This window comes from Astatotilapia calliptera, chromosome 11 (genome assembly GCF_900246225.1).
Source record: "Astatotilapia calliptera chromosome 11, fAstCal1.2, whole genome shotgun sequence".
Classification (NCBI taxonomy): domain Eukaryota; kingdom Metazoa; phylum Chordata; class Actinopteri; order Cichliformes; family Cichlidae; genus Astatotilapia; species Astatotilapia calliptera.
Genome location: NC_039312.1, coordinates 4,819,863 through 4,831,900, shown reverse-complemented (window position 1 = coordinate 4,831,900; position 12,038 = coordinate 4,819,863). Strand labels below are relative to the sequence as shown.

The following is a 12,038-nucleotide window of genomic DNA, read 5'->3' as shown; positions in this document are numbered from 1 at the left end:
TTTTGTTCATTTAAAGAAAAAAAGTAAAGATGAGTTATTTCAACCTCTTTATTCAAAAAGGCATGTTTCATTCTCACACCTGCATCCAGATCATTACAATTGATGGAAGAACCTTTGACTTGGAAAAAAAATCAAATAAAATCATTGCATCACATGATAGGACGCTGCGCTCGTGTGAGGCAGCAGCCTCCATCGTCCATGTAATAAATACACCCGCTGACATGCAGCTTTGGAAACACCTTTTTTTTTATTAAACTTTAAGGCCTGTGCTGTCCCTCTCCACACGGACTCTTGGAGCAGTGTTCTAACAAAACCTCATAAAAAAAAAAAAAGTCAACTTGTTATATTTGTAAGAAAATGAACATGGCAGATTTGAATCTAGGGAAAGTTTGGTTTACAGAAAGAAGTGCGCCAATTTAAAAGGAACATTCAGAGTGTAGAGCGGCTGTAACCCGCAGAGCCTCCTGCTGCTCCTGCCAGCTCAGATGATGGTTTTCTAAATTCAGGAGAGGACGAGCAGCGAACGCGTTTGATCCCGGTACCTGCGGAGGGAGACTCAGCCTGATATCTACAGAGTGCGGTGGGATACGTGACGGGGGATCAAAGGGAACGAGGCCTCGGGGACACCTTTTGACATGCAGACAGCAGGTACTGCAGACGAACAGCTGGGTGCATTACTGCTGCTGCTGATTTCTCTTCATTGTTTTCACTGAGAGCAGAGGAGACTTTCAAATGGCTACTTAACAACAACACTGGCACCAGCAGCAAAGCAAGCACATTTCTACTGACCTGAAGGTGGGACGGACCGCTCTGCGTTCTGCAGCGCTGATCCCTCCCACATTCGTTCATTTACTAATTACAGTCAGCTGATTAAAAACTGAAGGGTACAGATATGTTCGTGTCCACCTGCTGGGCTGCAGCTCAGCATTACCATTTCAGATAATGTAAACAGCCAGCTGATCACACAGATTGTAAACAAATCACTTTAAAGCAGAGCAGGTGCATCGTGGGAAATGTAGGTTCCAGTACCTCTGGAGACTGAACAGGACTAGAGATTCGGGGTCAGATTTATCACAGGGCAAATTAGTCATCACAAAAAATGTGCCAGCGGGAGAACAATTGTGCATGTGATCCAACACTGAGCTAACTCGTGAGCACAGATGCCAGCATCTTACTGAGCAGAGCACACGAGATAATATCCACTAACCTGAATAACATAATCACAGGGTAACATGTTGATTTCACATCAGTGAGAAGCAGCTGAAGGAGAAACATTAAACTCTGATAATGAGGACGACCTCCTCTGGTAGAAACTGATGACGACTGTGGAGCAAGATCCAGAGAACCTCATAAACCTGACATCTGTGTGTGATGGCGGGCCTTTAGGATACACACAACAGCACAACGCAATTATTTACCAGGCTGCATGTTAGTGAAGAGTTACTGTGCCACCCTGTTTCCGTGTATGGACAGCCAGAACGATGACGACTGTCAGCCGCCTGCAAAACTCCATATTTACATTCAGTGACACGAGGAACAGGAACACGCTTCAGAGCTGACCGAATCACATTAATAAGTTTTGATGTGATACTACAGAGAAGTAAAAAGAAACAACAGAAGAGTCAGTAAAGTTAACCTTTGGTACCACACTCGCAGCTTTAAGCCATCCACCTGTGCCTTTAACTAAATTCTGCTTATGTGATTCGTTGAATTGCTCACGGCGCTAATTTTGTACTCTGAAGTAGAAAATCTTACACAAATGTGGGGAAAGGGGGGAAAACATGTCTTTGTGCCTCATGAAACACACGGAGCGACCTGCAGACATGGCAGAAAAAGTTGGTAGGTGAGGGGGAAACTTCCCTCGAATTTTGAAATAAGTGATTGACGCGAACAGCGGTGAGAGCAGAGGACGCCGATGTTTGACATGTGACAGTATATTAGAGAGTTGCCTTGAAAGCCTGAAATGTGGCCGTAAGCCTGTGGTGCTCAAATTGTGACTTTGCTTGCTTTTAAAAGTAATTTAACCCTCTGCACCATCTTTGTTTACAACTGTGTTGATCTGGCATGCTGATAAAAATTTTAATGCACTGTAGCAAGTGAGAATTAACCTAAAAATGAAGGCGTGCTGTCGGCGCAGCAGGATGATGTTAGATGAAAGCGTACTGTACGGTCAGTCTGGGTTTCAGTGCTGACAGAGTTTCTGTATGTGTGTAAATGATGCGATGCATAGAGCAGCCCCAAGCAGAGTCCCCTGATGAGGGACGGCTAATCTCTCTTGCTCGGTCCGTCCTCACTCCCCAGCACGTTCAAGTACAAAAAGAAAAGTGAGTCAAAGGTCACAGTTCGTCAGGTTAAATCCAGCGTGGAGGAGGCTCTCAAACTCAAACCCACTCTCTCTCTCTCTTCCTCCTCGACCCCAGCATCAAGTCAAAGGTCGGCTCGGGTTCAGCGGGATCCTGGGCGATGCTTTCCCAGCCTGGGCTTCCAGGTGAGGATGCTCAAGATGATGGCGGGGGCGGGGCAGAGAACCTCTGCTGTTCCTTATTCAATCTCGATTGGTGGATTTTTTTCTCCTTTTCTTTCTTTTTTTTTTTCTTCTTTTTTTTACTGCTTGATATTGTTGAGCTGTGTGTTAGATTCGTTTTCCTCCCTCCTTCCACAGTCTGCCTCTGTAGGTGGTGGACCTTCTATAAAGATCTCTTGGTGAGTTTCTTGCCCTTCTTCAGGGACAGCTTGTTCTTGACATATCCCCGCTTCCTCTTGGCCGTCTGTAAACAGAAGAAAATGACAGGTTCAAGTAGAAATGTATGATTTTGTGTGCAAGTTTGGCTAAAATGTCCAAAACAGCGGTGAGCTGGAATGGATGTGGGGACCTTTTTAGAGGTGTACTTCTGCCTGTTGGTGTCAGTGCTGCGCAGCTTGTGCTCCACCCGGTCTCTGTTCTCCAGCTTCTTGACCTTATAAATCCTGACCAGCCAGTGCTCTGAAGTGAACGCCTCCTCCAGGTGCTTCAGCTTGATGTCCTTGTTGCCGATCTCGGCGTTGCGTGTCCGGTCGAAGCCCGGGGGCGTCCTGAAGTCCAACTGAACAAGAAACAAAAGCATAACTTAAATGAAACACTGACTAGTTTCTGCTTAGTAGAAAAAGCTCCTTGACGATGACATACCTGCATCTCTCCAAAGCGGTAGTAAGACATTTTGTACATAAGGCAGTTGAGCAGGGTGGGGGAGCCTGCCTTGTCCACTCTGAACTCTCCTTGGGGGGTAAAATAATCACTTTCCTGGGGTGAGCCGTAACAAAAGGTGGAGAAAGAAAATAAATTAAAGAAAAGAACGAACACGTGTTCATATGTAACCAGAGAGTGCGAGATGGTTCCCTCACCCTGATGTCCCTGGGGTGCTCCCCCTCTGCGATGCGCACCATCCACAGGAACTTGTTGATGTCATCACCTGAGTAGCCAATCACCCCTCCGAAGATGATCAGGACATAGTCGACATCCAGCGACCTCATGATTTCATAGGCTGCAGTCTCATTGGACGACATGGCTTTGCCCACCTGTTAAGGCACAAACACACCGCAGGTTAGAAATATCACACTTAAGCTGCCTCACAGACCATTTACACTCATTAATCTAACACGTCTTTGGACTGTGGGAGCAAGCTGGACTCCATATGCAACACAGAGAGCAGCCATGCTTAAGTTTAGGTAAGGAAGATAGATAGAAGCTGCACAGATACAACCCCTGAGAGCAAACTATTCATTTTTCTCAGAATGTCACAGCTTTGAGATTAATGTCAGAATTCTCTGAGAAAAGTCGGAAAAACTCCAAAAGACGCCCGACCTATAGAAACCATTTGTTGGCAAGCACAGCAGTAAAATGGTTCTTGTAGTTGGTCAGTGGGTTTGCACATATCTCAGGAGGGATTTTGTTCCACTCCTTCATTTTAGGTTTCTTGGTTGCTGCTTGGAAACTCGAAGCTTCAGCCTCCTCCACAAATTTCTATAAGACTAAGGTTTAAAGACCGGCTAGGCCACTAAATGTGCTGCTTCTTTAACCACTCCTTTGCTGCCTTGACGCCATATTTTGGGTCATTGTCATGCTTGAAGACTCGACTATATTCTGGCTGAGGAAAGGAGGAACTGGAAAGGAACTGGGTTTTTTTGAGGTTCTCAAAAAACAAAAAAACAAAACAGTTCCAAAGCATAATGTTTCCACCTCCACCTCCTGTGGAGATGGTGCTTTTTGGGACATACTCAGCATTTCCATTCCTCCAAACACGATGGGTCGAGTTGATGTTTCATGTTCCCACAGCACGCCCTGCGAGCGCTGCAGGGTTTCATTCCATTATGTTGTAGTGCGTTACCAGTGGTGTTCTTACTGACTATGGTCCCATCTGCCTTCATGTCATTAACAAGCTCCTCCTGTGTAGTTTTGATCTGATTCACCGCATTTCTCATGATCATCCTCACCCCACGAGGCAAGATCTTGAACAAAGCTCCAGACTGAGGACGATTGATGCTCATGTAATATTTCTGAACAACTGCACCAACAGTCACCTGCTCATAAAGCTTCTTGTTGGTGGTATTGTAGCTCATTCTAGACTCCTGCAGGTCTACAATCTTATTCCTGACCTCCTTTGATAGCTCTTTGCTCTTACGGCGGTGGAGGAGAGGTTGGAATGGAAGAAACAGACTCCTGATTTCAGCATGATACACATATCACGTGTTGTAGAGAATCAAAACCCAGATTTCACTCGATGAGATGCAAATCAATTTATAACATTTATTTCATGTTTTTCTTTTCAAGATTTCTGGCTAATATTCTGTCTCTCTCCATAAAAATCTAAACTACCATCATTTATTTGTGAGCAAACCTGCAAATTCACCAGGGGGTCAAATCATCAGTTCCCCCACTGTAACTTAATGTTTGCAGCTTATGTAAAATACAAAAGGGAAACAAACCAAACATTTTAAACCTAAAATAATTCGTCTTTTCTTCTGGTGGTTGGTTTAGGCGCTTGAATTATTCAGCAACAACCCAGCAGCTGTGTGGAAATGATAGCAGAGTTCACAACCCAGAGTGACCTCGAGTGGAAATACTCTGGATTTTGGTCAGTAGACAGCAGGGCTGTGAAACCTCAACTGCTCTTACTGAATAATGAATAAGCAAGTGATAAAAGCTTCATGCACTACAGGTCCCTCATGGGCTGTTGTTGAGGAAAAGATGTTGTTGTTCCTTGTTTTTCACAGCAGAGCTCGCTCTGGGCATCAAACGCCCATGCTGTATAGCTTCATACTCGTACTTGTTCATCTTGTAATACAGATCATTTAAGGTCTGCTTTTATTATTAAAAAAATAATAGTTGTGTGTCTGTGCTCTGGAACACATGGATGCAATCCACACAGTCAGCTATTTAAATGGTTTGAACTTATTGATAAGAAACAACTTATAACTAACCCATTTCCAGTTAGAGAAACTGTTAGGTGACTTAGGTTTTAGGTAACTGACTCGAGGAGTAAGTCGGGTTTTGCTGCTTTGATTTAAATCTCCGTTCTCAGCGCGTCTTTGTAGCGGTGCAGCACTGAATCTATGGAGTGCCTCTTTCACATGTACAGTATTAAGCTCTCTTAGGGTTTTGCAGTGCAGTGAAATGATGCAGTTGTGTCCACTTGGTGGTGTCATACACCAAGACAACACATCAATACTCAGGGCGCTACACGAGGGCTGACAAACATCGACCAGAAGTTGTGTAACTAAGCAACCATCAGCAAAAGAAGGGTAAGAGAAAAGCAGTCGGAAATACACGAGTAAAACAAGACAAGGCAGTGAACGCATTTCTGACAACACTCCTCTACAAACACACGACCAAGCAGAAGTGTAAACTCTGGGAATGACCCTTCAACCCGGATTAGAATTTCCTGGCAATCATTTCATGGCTCAGACTTAAAAGGGTAAACTCAAACCAGCTTTTCCAAACCTGGGACAGGAGATAAAGGGGAACGGGCAGATCAGCTCTCACCAGTGCTATATGACTGTTGTTCCATGTGTTGTTGTCAACCAGCGTGGTCCTGTTGGCCATGCCTGCTATCTGGTAGCCGTAGTCCCACCACGACATCACTCTGGCGTGCTCGTCCGTGTTCTGCCTCAGCCAATAGTAGGCCTCCCTGAAATCGTCCAGGATGTTGCGAGAGCTGTTGGGGACAGTTGCAGATGTGTTAATACTCCTGTGACGTTGGGCCTAAGCATACGCGTTTCCAGCTGATTACATTTATTTTATAACTTAATTAAATGAGCTTTGCCTGATCCGTAATTGAGAATAATGCTTATTGATCGTATGCAGGGCTTGTTGTGGCCCATTAATCCTGTCTGATACTAGTGCTTTTAGCTTCTTTCCCTTTAAGAACTCTTCTGATTGGCTGCCCCTTGAAAACAGCAGGTACATGCTCACACTCAGAGCCATGGACTCAAGATAAACATGTGGTCCTGCATCATGTCCCTAACATGTAGAAAACAAACTCAGTGGTTATTAGCCTGAGCTTTCAGCTCACAGGGGTTACTGGTATATACACCAGCTATAATTATTTGAAACCTTGGCCATGTTTAATATGAATTCAATTAAATTTTATTGACAACAGTTGCCTCAAGGCACTTTATATTTTAAGGTAAGAACTCTAAAATAATAATGAGCGTCCATCACTGTAACAGCATCTACTCTGACAGGAAATAAGTACACGCTGGATGGGTCCCTCTTTAAAATCTTTGCCTCAGGAACCAGAATGTGCCTGACAGTTTGTTTGACGGCAGTCTGTTGTGCAGCACTCTGCCACAGCGTTTTCTGATATCTGCAGAGAGGAGTGGCAGCATGGAGCCGCTGAGCAAGGAGCTTTGGTGCGGATTAAGACCGCCTCTATTCATTTAAAGCATGAAGTGAACAGTTTCAGCAAACAGAACTTTAAAAAAAACACAGCACATCTGGTAGGTAGCATCATGTGGAGCCAAATGTTGTAATCCACTTAAGCCCACAAAATAGAGAGTAACCTCACTGAAACTATGATGACAGCGTGGTCTGTGTAGAGAAGCTGCTGTTGGATTTTTAAATGTCACTGCTGTAAGAGGTGCAAACCGTGCTCGTACATTAGAGTGAGGGTAGAAATGTCAGGGGCAGATCTCTAAATGCACAGTTACAGCATGGAGGGGAAAAATATGTAATTTCAGTGGACTGACCCTTTATAGAGGGGCCAACTGTACAAGGATACTCTCAGCTCTGTTGTAAACAGCTCAAACACAGAATAGTTCCTCCAATCACAGAGGTCCTGCTAAACCAGAGTCCTTACCCATCGTGGTTGTACGATGCCAGCACCACACTGGGGCTGGAGTAGGCGTTGCTGGTGACCCAGGTGCAGTGGACGGCAAACATCATGAGCAGCATCAGCATCAGCATGGTGACTATGGACTTGATGTTGGGGCCGAGGCCCTCCTCCGCCTTCTCTTGCTCCGACACGTGTTTGCGTACCTTCCCAGCCTGCCAGGGAGAAGCCGAGGTAAAGGTTACTGAAACTCCATCAGGACATGTCCGCTGTCCAAACAAGCTGCTAATGTACTAGAGGGTTATTTAATAGTCCTCGCAGAGAATTCTCAGGCAGACAATTAACTGTTGTTGCGCTTTTATAGTGTGACATTTAACAGCACCCTTCAGCAGACCTGTGATGCATTATTCCCCACGTATCGATTTGGAGGAAAAGCAGCAGAAGGATGAGGAAAACATTGGACGTGAGTTCTCTTTGTTTCTCCTGAAAGGTTAAAGGGGGAGGAGGAGCGTAACAGCTACAAACTGCAGTGTTGTCACTTCAAACTTTTTATGATAAATGTTTCCCGTAAACTTTTACCTTCTGATCCATCCAGCAAGTGGTGCACACACAGGGACTAGGACAGAACTTGTTTTGGGGTTTTTTAAACGGTGATTTATTCTGCTCCTATTTTCATGCCTCGTATCCGACTCAAGCTTTGAACTCTAAAATGAGCAAGGTCACACGACAATTAAAAGAGACTCATGATCATTTCCAGCTCTTTAGTTTGATTCTCTGCATGATACACAATCCAAAATAATCCTTATTTCTACTACACCACTGTTCATCCCACTCTGAAGCATTTAGTTCACGTTTAAAAAATATATTTAATCTTAGCACAATGACTCCAACAGAGGTTAAAAATCAAGCTGTGCATTTGATTAGAAACTTGAACCACTACTTTTAGCCACTTCAGAGTGTAGCGCAGCTCACGGCAGCCTTGGATTTTAGCGGCTCATTTCCACACCCAGCTAGAATGAATACGCGTTAGCATTCATTTTCCTTTTCACTAGTTTGATTTGAACAAATTCCTGAAAAAAAAAATGTATTTCTTTAAAAGCTTTCACTATGTGCAACATCTAGTTAGTAGCCAGATGTGTTGTCTACTATTAAATATAGAGTTTACAGAACCGCTTCCACCCGACAAAACTTGCAGCTTCACAGCTTCATCGCCTGTAAGTGTTAAAGTTTCTCTGCATAATTTTTAAGACTTGTTATAAATGACTCCAGATGTTGCAGTGAACTGCAGTCATGATCACATTGACACAGATGCTGCATGGTGGATTATAATATATTTGACTCTGTGGTGCTGGCTGACATGTGACACTACAGTCATGTCCACCCATTGATGGAATGCCATTTCATTCCTGCGTAGTACATTTAAACAAAACAATGACTGCAAAGTCTGTAAAAAATATTTTGTGCAGGGAACACACGATGACCCCTGACCTTGTCATAGAGGTTGCCGGCATTCTTCCTGTCGTCCTCGTCGCTGCTGTCCTCTGCAGGTGGGCTCTGCCTTTTCATGTCATCGCCCAGGTAGTGTTCAAAGACGCTGGAGAAGGCAATGGCTGACAGCATGCACACCACCGGAGTCAGAGTCAGCATCAAGCGCACCATCACGCCGGCAAAATATACGGCACTGATAGCATACAAGGCCACTGTGACGAGAAGCAGAGAGACACAAGGAGGTCAGAGGTGACCGCAACGCAACAATCCAAACTTGATGAGTTTCATTAAGTTTTGCATTCAACTATGTTTAGTCACTTTAATGGGACCAAGTCACTTTACATCTGCAATGCATTTGCTGTTTGATAGCCACTTAAATGGCTGCACTTCTTTTCTGTGTTTATTACAGGGTAAACCTCACTAATAGGTGGAAAGGAGGTCAAAAGAGGGGGGTGGGAGGATGAACAGCAAGATGAGAAGAAACAGAACAGCAGAAAGACCAGTACAGCACAAAATCAAACACAAAGCCAAATGTGCATGTGTGGCTTTATTCATGGAGTGAAAGATCAAAGCCTATCTGTGGAGTGATTAGGAGGGAACAGGTAGAGAGCAACAAAAAAAACTGCCAAGGGAGAGAGGAGCAGCGAAACAAGTAAACAACAAAGTGGTGCAAGGAAGAAAGTGCAATAACCAGCCGGAGGAGAAAGACGGACTTCAAACTGGTAGGTAGGTCTCTAACCCGATGTTTTATGTTTCCATATCAGCAACAGAGATTTCATTCTTCTCAACCAGGAACAAAAACTATGATATAAGCAAGCAAGAGGCTGGTGTTGTGAGTTTCAGTGCTAAAACAGTTAAATTAGCACCTCTGAGAGAGTCCGTCACAAATAATGCACTTTGTACGGTCAATGAAAAAATTATTTGAACCTCAGCTGATTTTGTCTATAATTTCAATGGTCGGTTTATTTGAGCAGTGAGAGACAGAACAAAAATTAAAAAAAAAAAAACCCAGAAAAATGCATTTCAAAAAATGTATAAATTTGCATTTTCAGGAATGAAATAAGTATTTGATCCCCATCAATCAGCAAGATTTCTGGCTCCCAGGTATATATTTTATCCAGGTAACGAGCTGACATTGGGAGCCTTCTCAAGAAGCAATCAATCCATCAGATTCCAAACTCTGCACCATAGCCAGGACCAAAGAGCTTTCAAAGGATGTCAGGGACAAGACTGTGGACCTACACAAGGCTGGAATGGGCTACAAGACCATCGCCAAGCAGCTGGGGGACAAGGTGACGACCGTTGGTGCGATTATTCGCAAATGGAAGAACCATAAAATAACTGCCAATCTCCCCTGGTCCAGAGCTCCACGCAAGATCTCACCTTATCGATAATGAGAACTGTGTGGAACCAACCCAGAACTACTCGGGAGGAACTTGTCAATGGTCTCAAGGCAGCTAAGACCACAGTCACCATGAAAACAGTTGTAACACAGTAAACCACGAAGGACTGAAATCCTGCAGTCCCTCTGCTCAAGAAAGCACATGTACGTTTGAAGCTTGCCACTGAACACCTCAATGGTTCAGAGGAGGACTGGGTGAAGTGTTGTGGTCAGATGAGACCAAATCGAGCTATTTGGCATCAACTCAACTCGCCGTGTTTGGAGGAAGAAAAATACTGCCCATGACTCCAAGGACAGCATCCCCACCAACAATAGATCCACCAACCATTCGATTGGTAGATGACCTGCACTACCACCTGAGTCACAGCTGCCCCCTCAGTCAGGCAGATTTTTGCTTTAGTGGATTGAATTGTCTGTGCTTCTCATGCAATGTTCCTTCTCTTCCTAATGAACTTCACTGTCATTCCCTTACCTGCCAAACAAACCAATCAGCATTGGACTCATAGATATCCTCCTGGGAAGCAGACTATTCATTTATGTCCTCTGTAATAGTCTGTGATGTACTAAATAGAGGACAACTTCATTGATATCTGGTGTGTTTGGGTGGCCTCTGTTATCTCCAGAGAGGCAGGAAATCACAAAAAGAGTTCAATGGGAAGATTCTTTTTTCATCTGTTCTCAGGAGGATACGATTGCTGTTAAGGCAAGTGCTGAATTCCCAGCGTCTTTGTGCAGTCACAGAGCTGTGTGAGCAGATGCCAACACAAGACCACAGTCTGCATGAACTCAAGACCTTTTGTACAAACGAGTTACCGCTGGTCAATGGCACTGATTCTCTCCTAGTGTGACAGCTAACCTTGAAATACTGCAGAATCATATCTCTATCTATACACACACACACACACACACACACACACACACACACACACAGGGTGGGCCATTTATATGGATACACCGTAATAACATGGGAATGGTTGGTGATATTAAAGTCCTGTTTGTGCCACATTAGTATATGTGACCCGGTTACTGCGTTCACCAGATATCAACACAATTTCGATCCGCTCCTCACGTGTTAACCTCTTCGACATGTCGGTGGCTGTGAACAAAGAGAAACTTGTAAATAACTCATGAAAGAATAAAGGTACGTTGAAACCAAGCACACCATTGTTTTTCTTGTGACATTACCAATAAGTTTGATGTGTCACATGGCCCTCTTCCTATTGAAAAAACAAAAGTTGTATCCAAGATGGCCGACTTCTAAATGCCCACCATGGTCACCACCCATCTTGAGGAGTTTGCCCCCTCACATATACTAATGTGCCACAAACAGGACTTTAATATCACCAACCATTCCCATGTTATTACGGTGTATCTATATAAATGGCCCACCCTGTATATCTATCTCTCTATACATCTATAGATACATATATATATCTATATGTATCTATCTCTGCATAAATACTTCAGGTTCCTGGATGGATTGTCAGACTTTGGGACCCCGCTGGATTCTGAAAGGTGTTTGTTGACACGATGAACAAACAAGAAGAATAAATGAATCCAAAGAGATAAATTAGTTCTCTGCCAAGTCGAGAGCTCAGGCAGAGGGCTAATTAATGTGTTCAGTGTCTTTTGTTTTTCTGTCTGCAAGATTACACAAAAACTAACAAGGCTGGATCTCCTTGATGGAGGGGTGGAACGTGGGCAAAACAAGAAGCCATTAAATCCTTGGTGCAAATGCAGTTTACACATTAAAACTGCAAGAAAGGAGAATGGCCTTGGCAGAGGGTTGTGCTTTCACAGTGTCCCTTCTAGCTTCATTAAAAGGATTTCCTACATCTGCA

General features: G+C 43.9%; 1 protein-coding gene across 1 annotated transcript in view; it reads right to left on the bottom strand.

Moving 5' to 3' along the window:
• Positions 1-34: 34 nt before the first annotated feature.
• The window catches only part of LOC113032769 (dolichyl-diphosphooligosaccharide--protein glycosyltransferase subunit STT3B-like), a 78,559-nt gene continuing 66,555 nt past the window's right edge, over positions 35-12,038 (bottom strand). The window contains exons 10-16 of the mRNA XM_026185860.1: positions 8,796-9,007; positions 7,335-7,522; positions 6,020-6,191; positions 3,382-3,555; positions 3,167-3,280; positions 2,874-3,083; positions 35-2,768 (exon numbers count right to left, since the gene is read on the bottom strand). Coding sequence (XP_026041645.1) covers positions 2,688-2,768; positions 2,874-3,083; positions 3,167-3,280; positions 3,382-3,555; positions 6,020-6,191; positions 7,335-7,522; positions 8,796-9,007 — 1,151 coding nt within the window. The 3' untranslated portion in view covers positions 35-2,687. The remainder of the gene's footprint in view (positions 2,769-2,873; positions 3,084-3,166; positions 3,281-3,381; positions 3,556-6,019; positions 6,192-7,334; positions 7,523-8,795; positions 9,008-12,038) is intronic.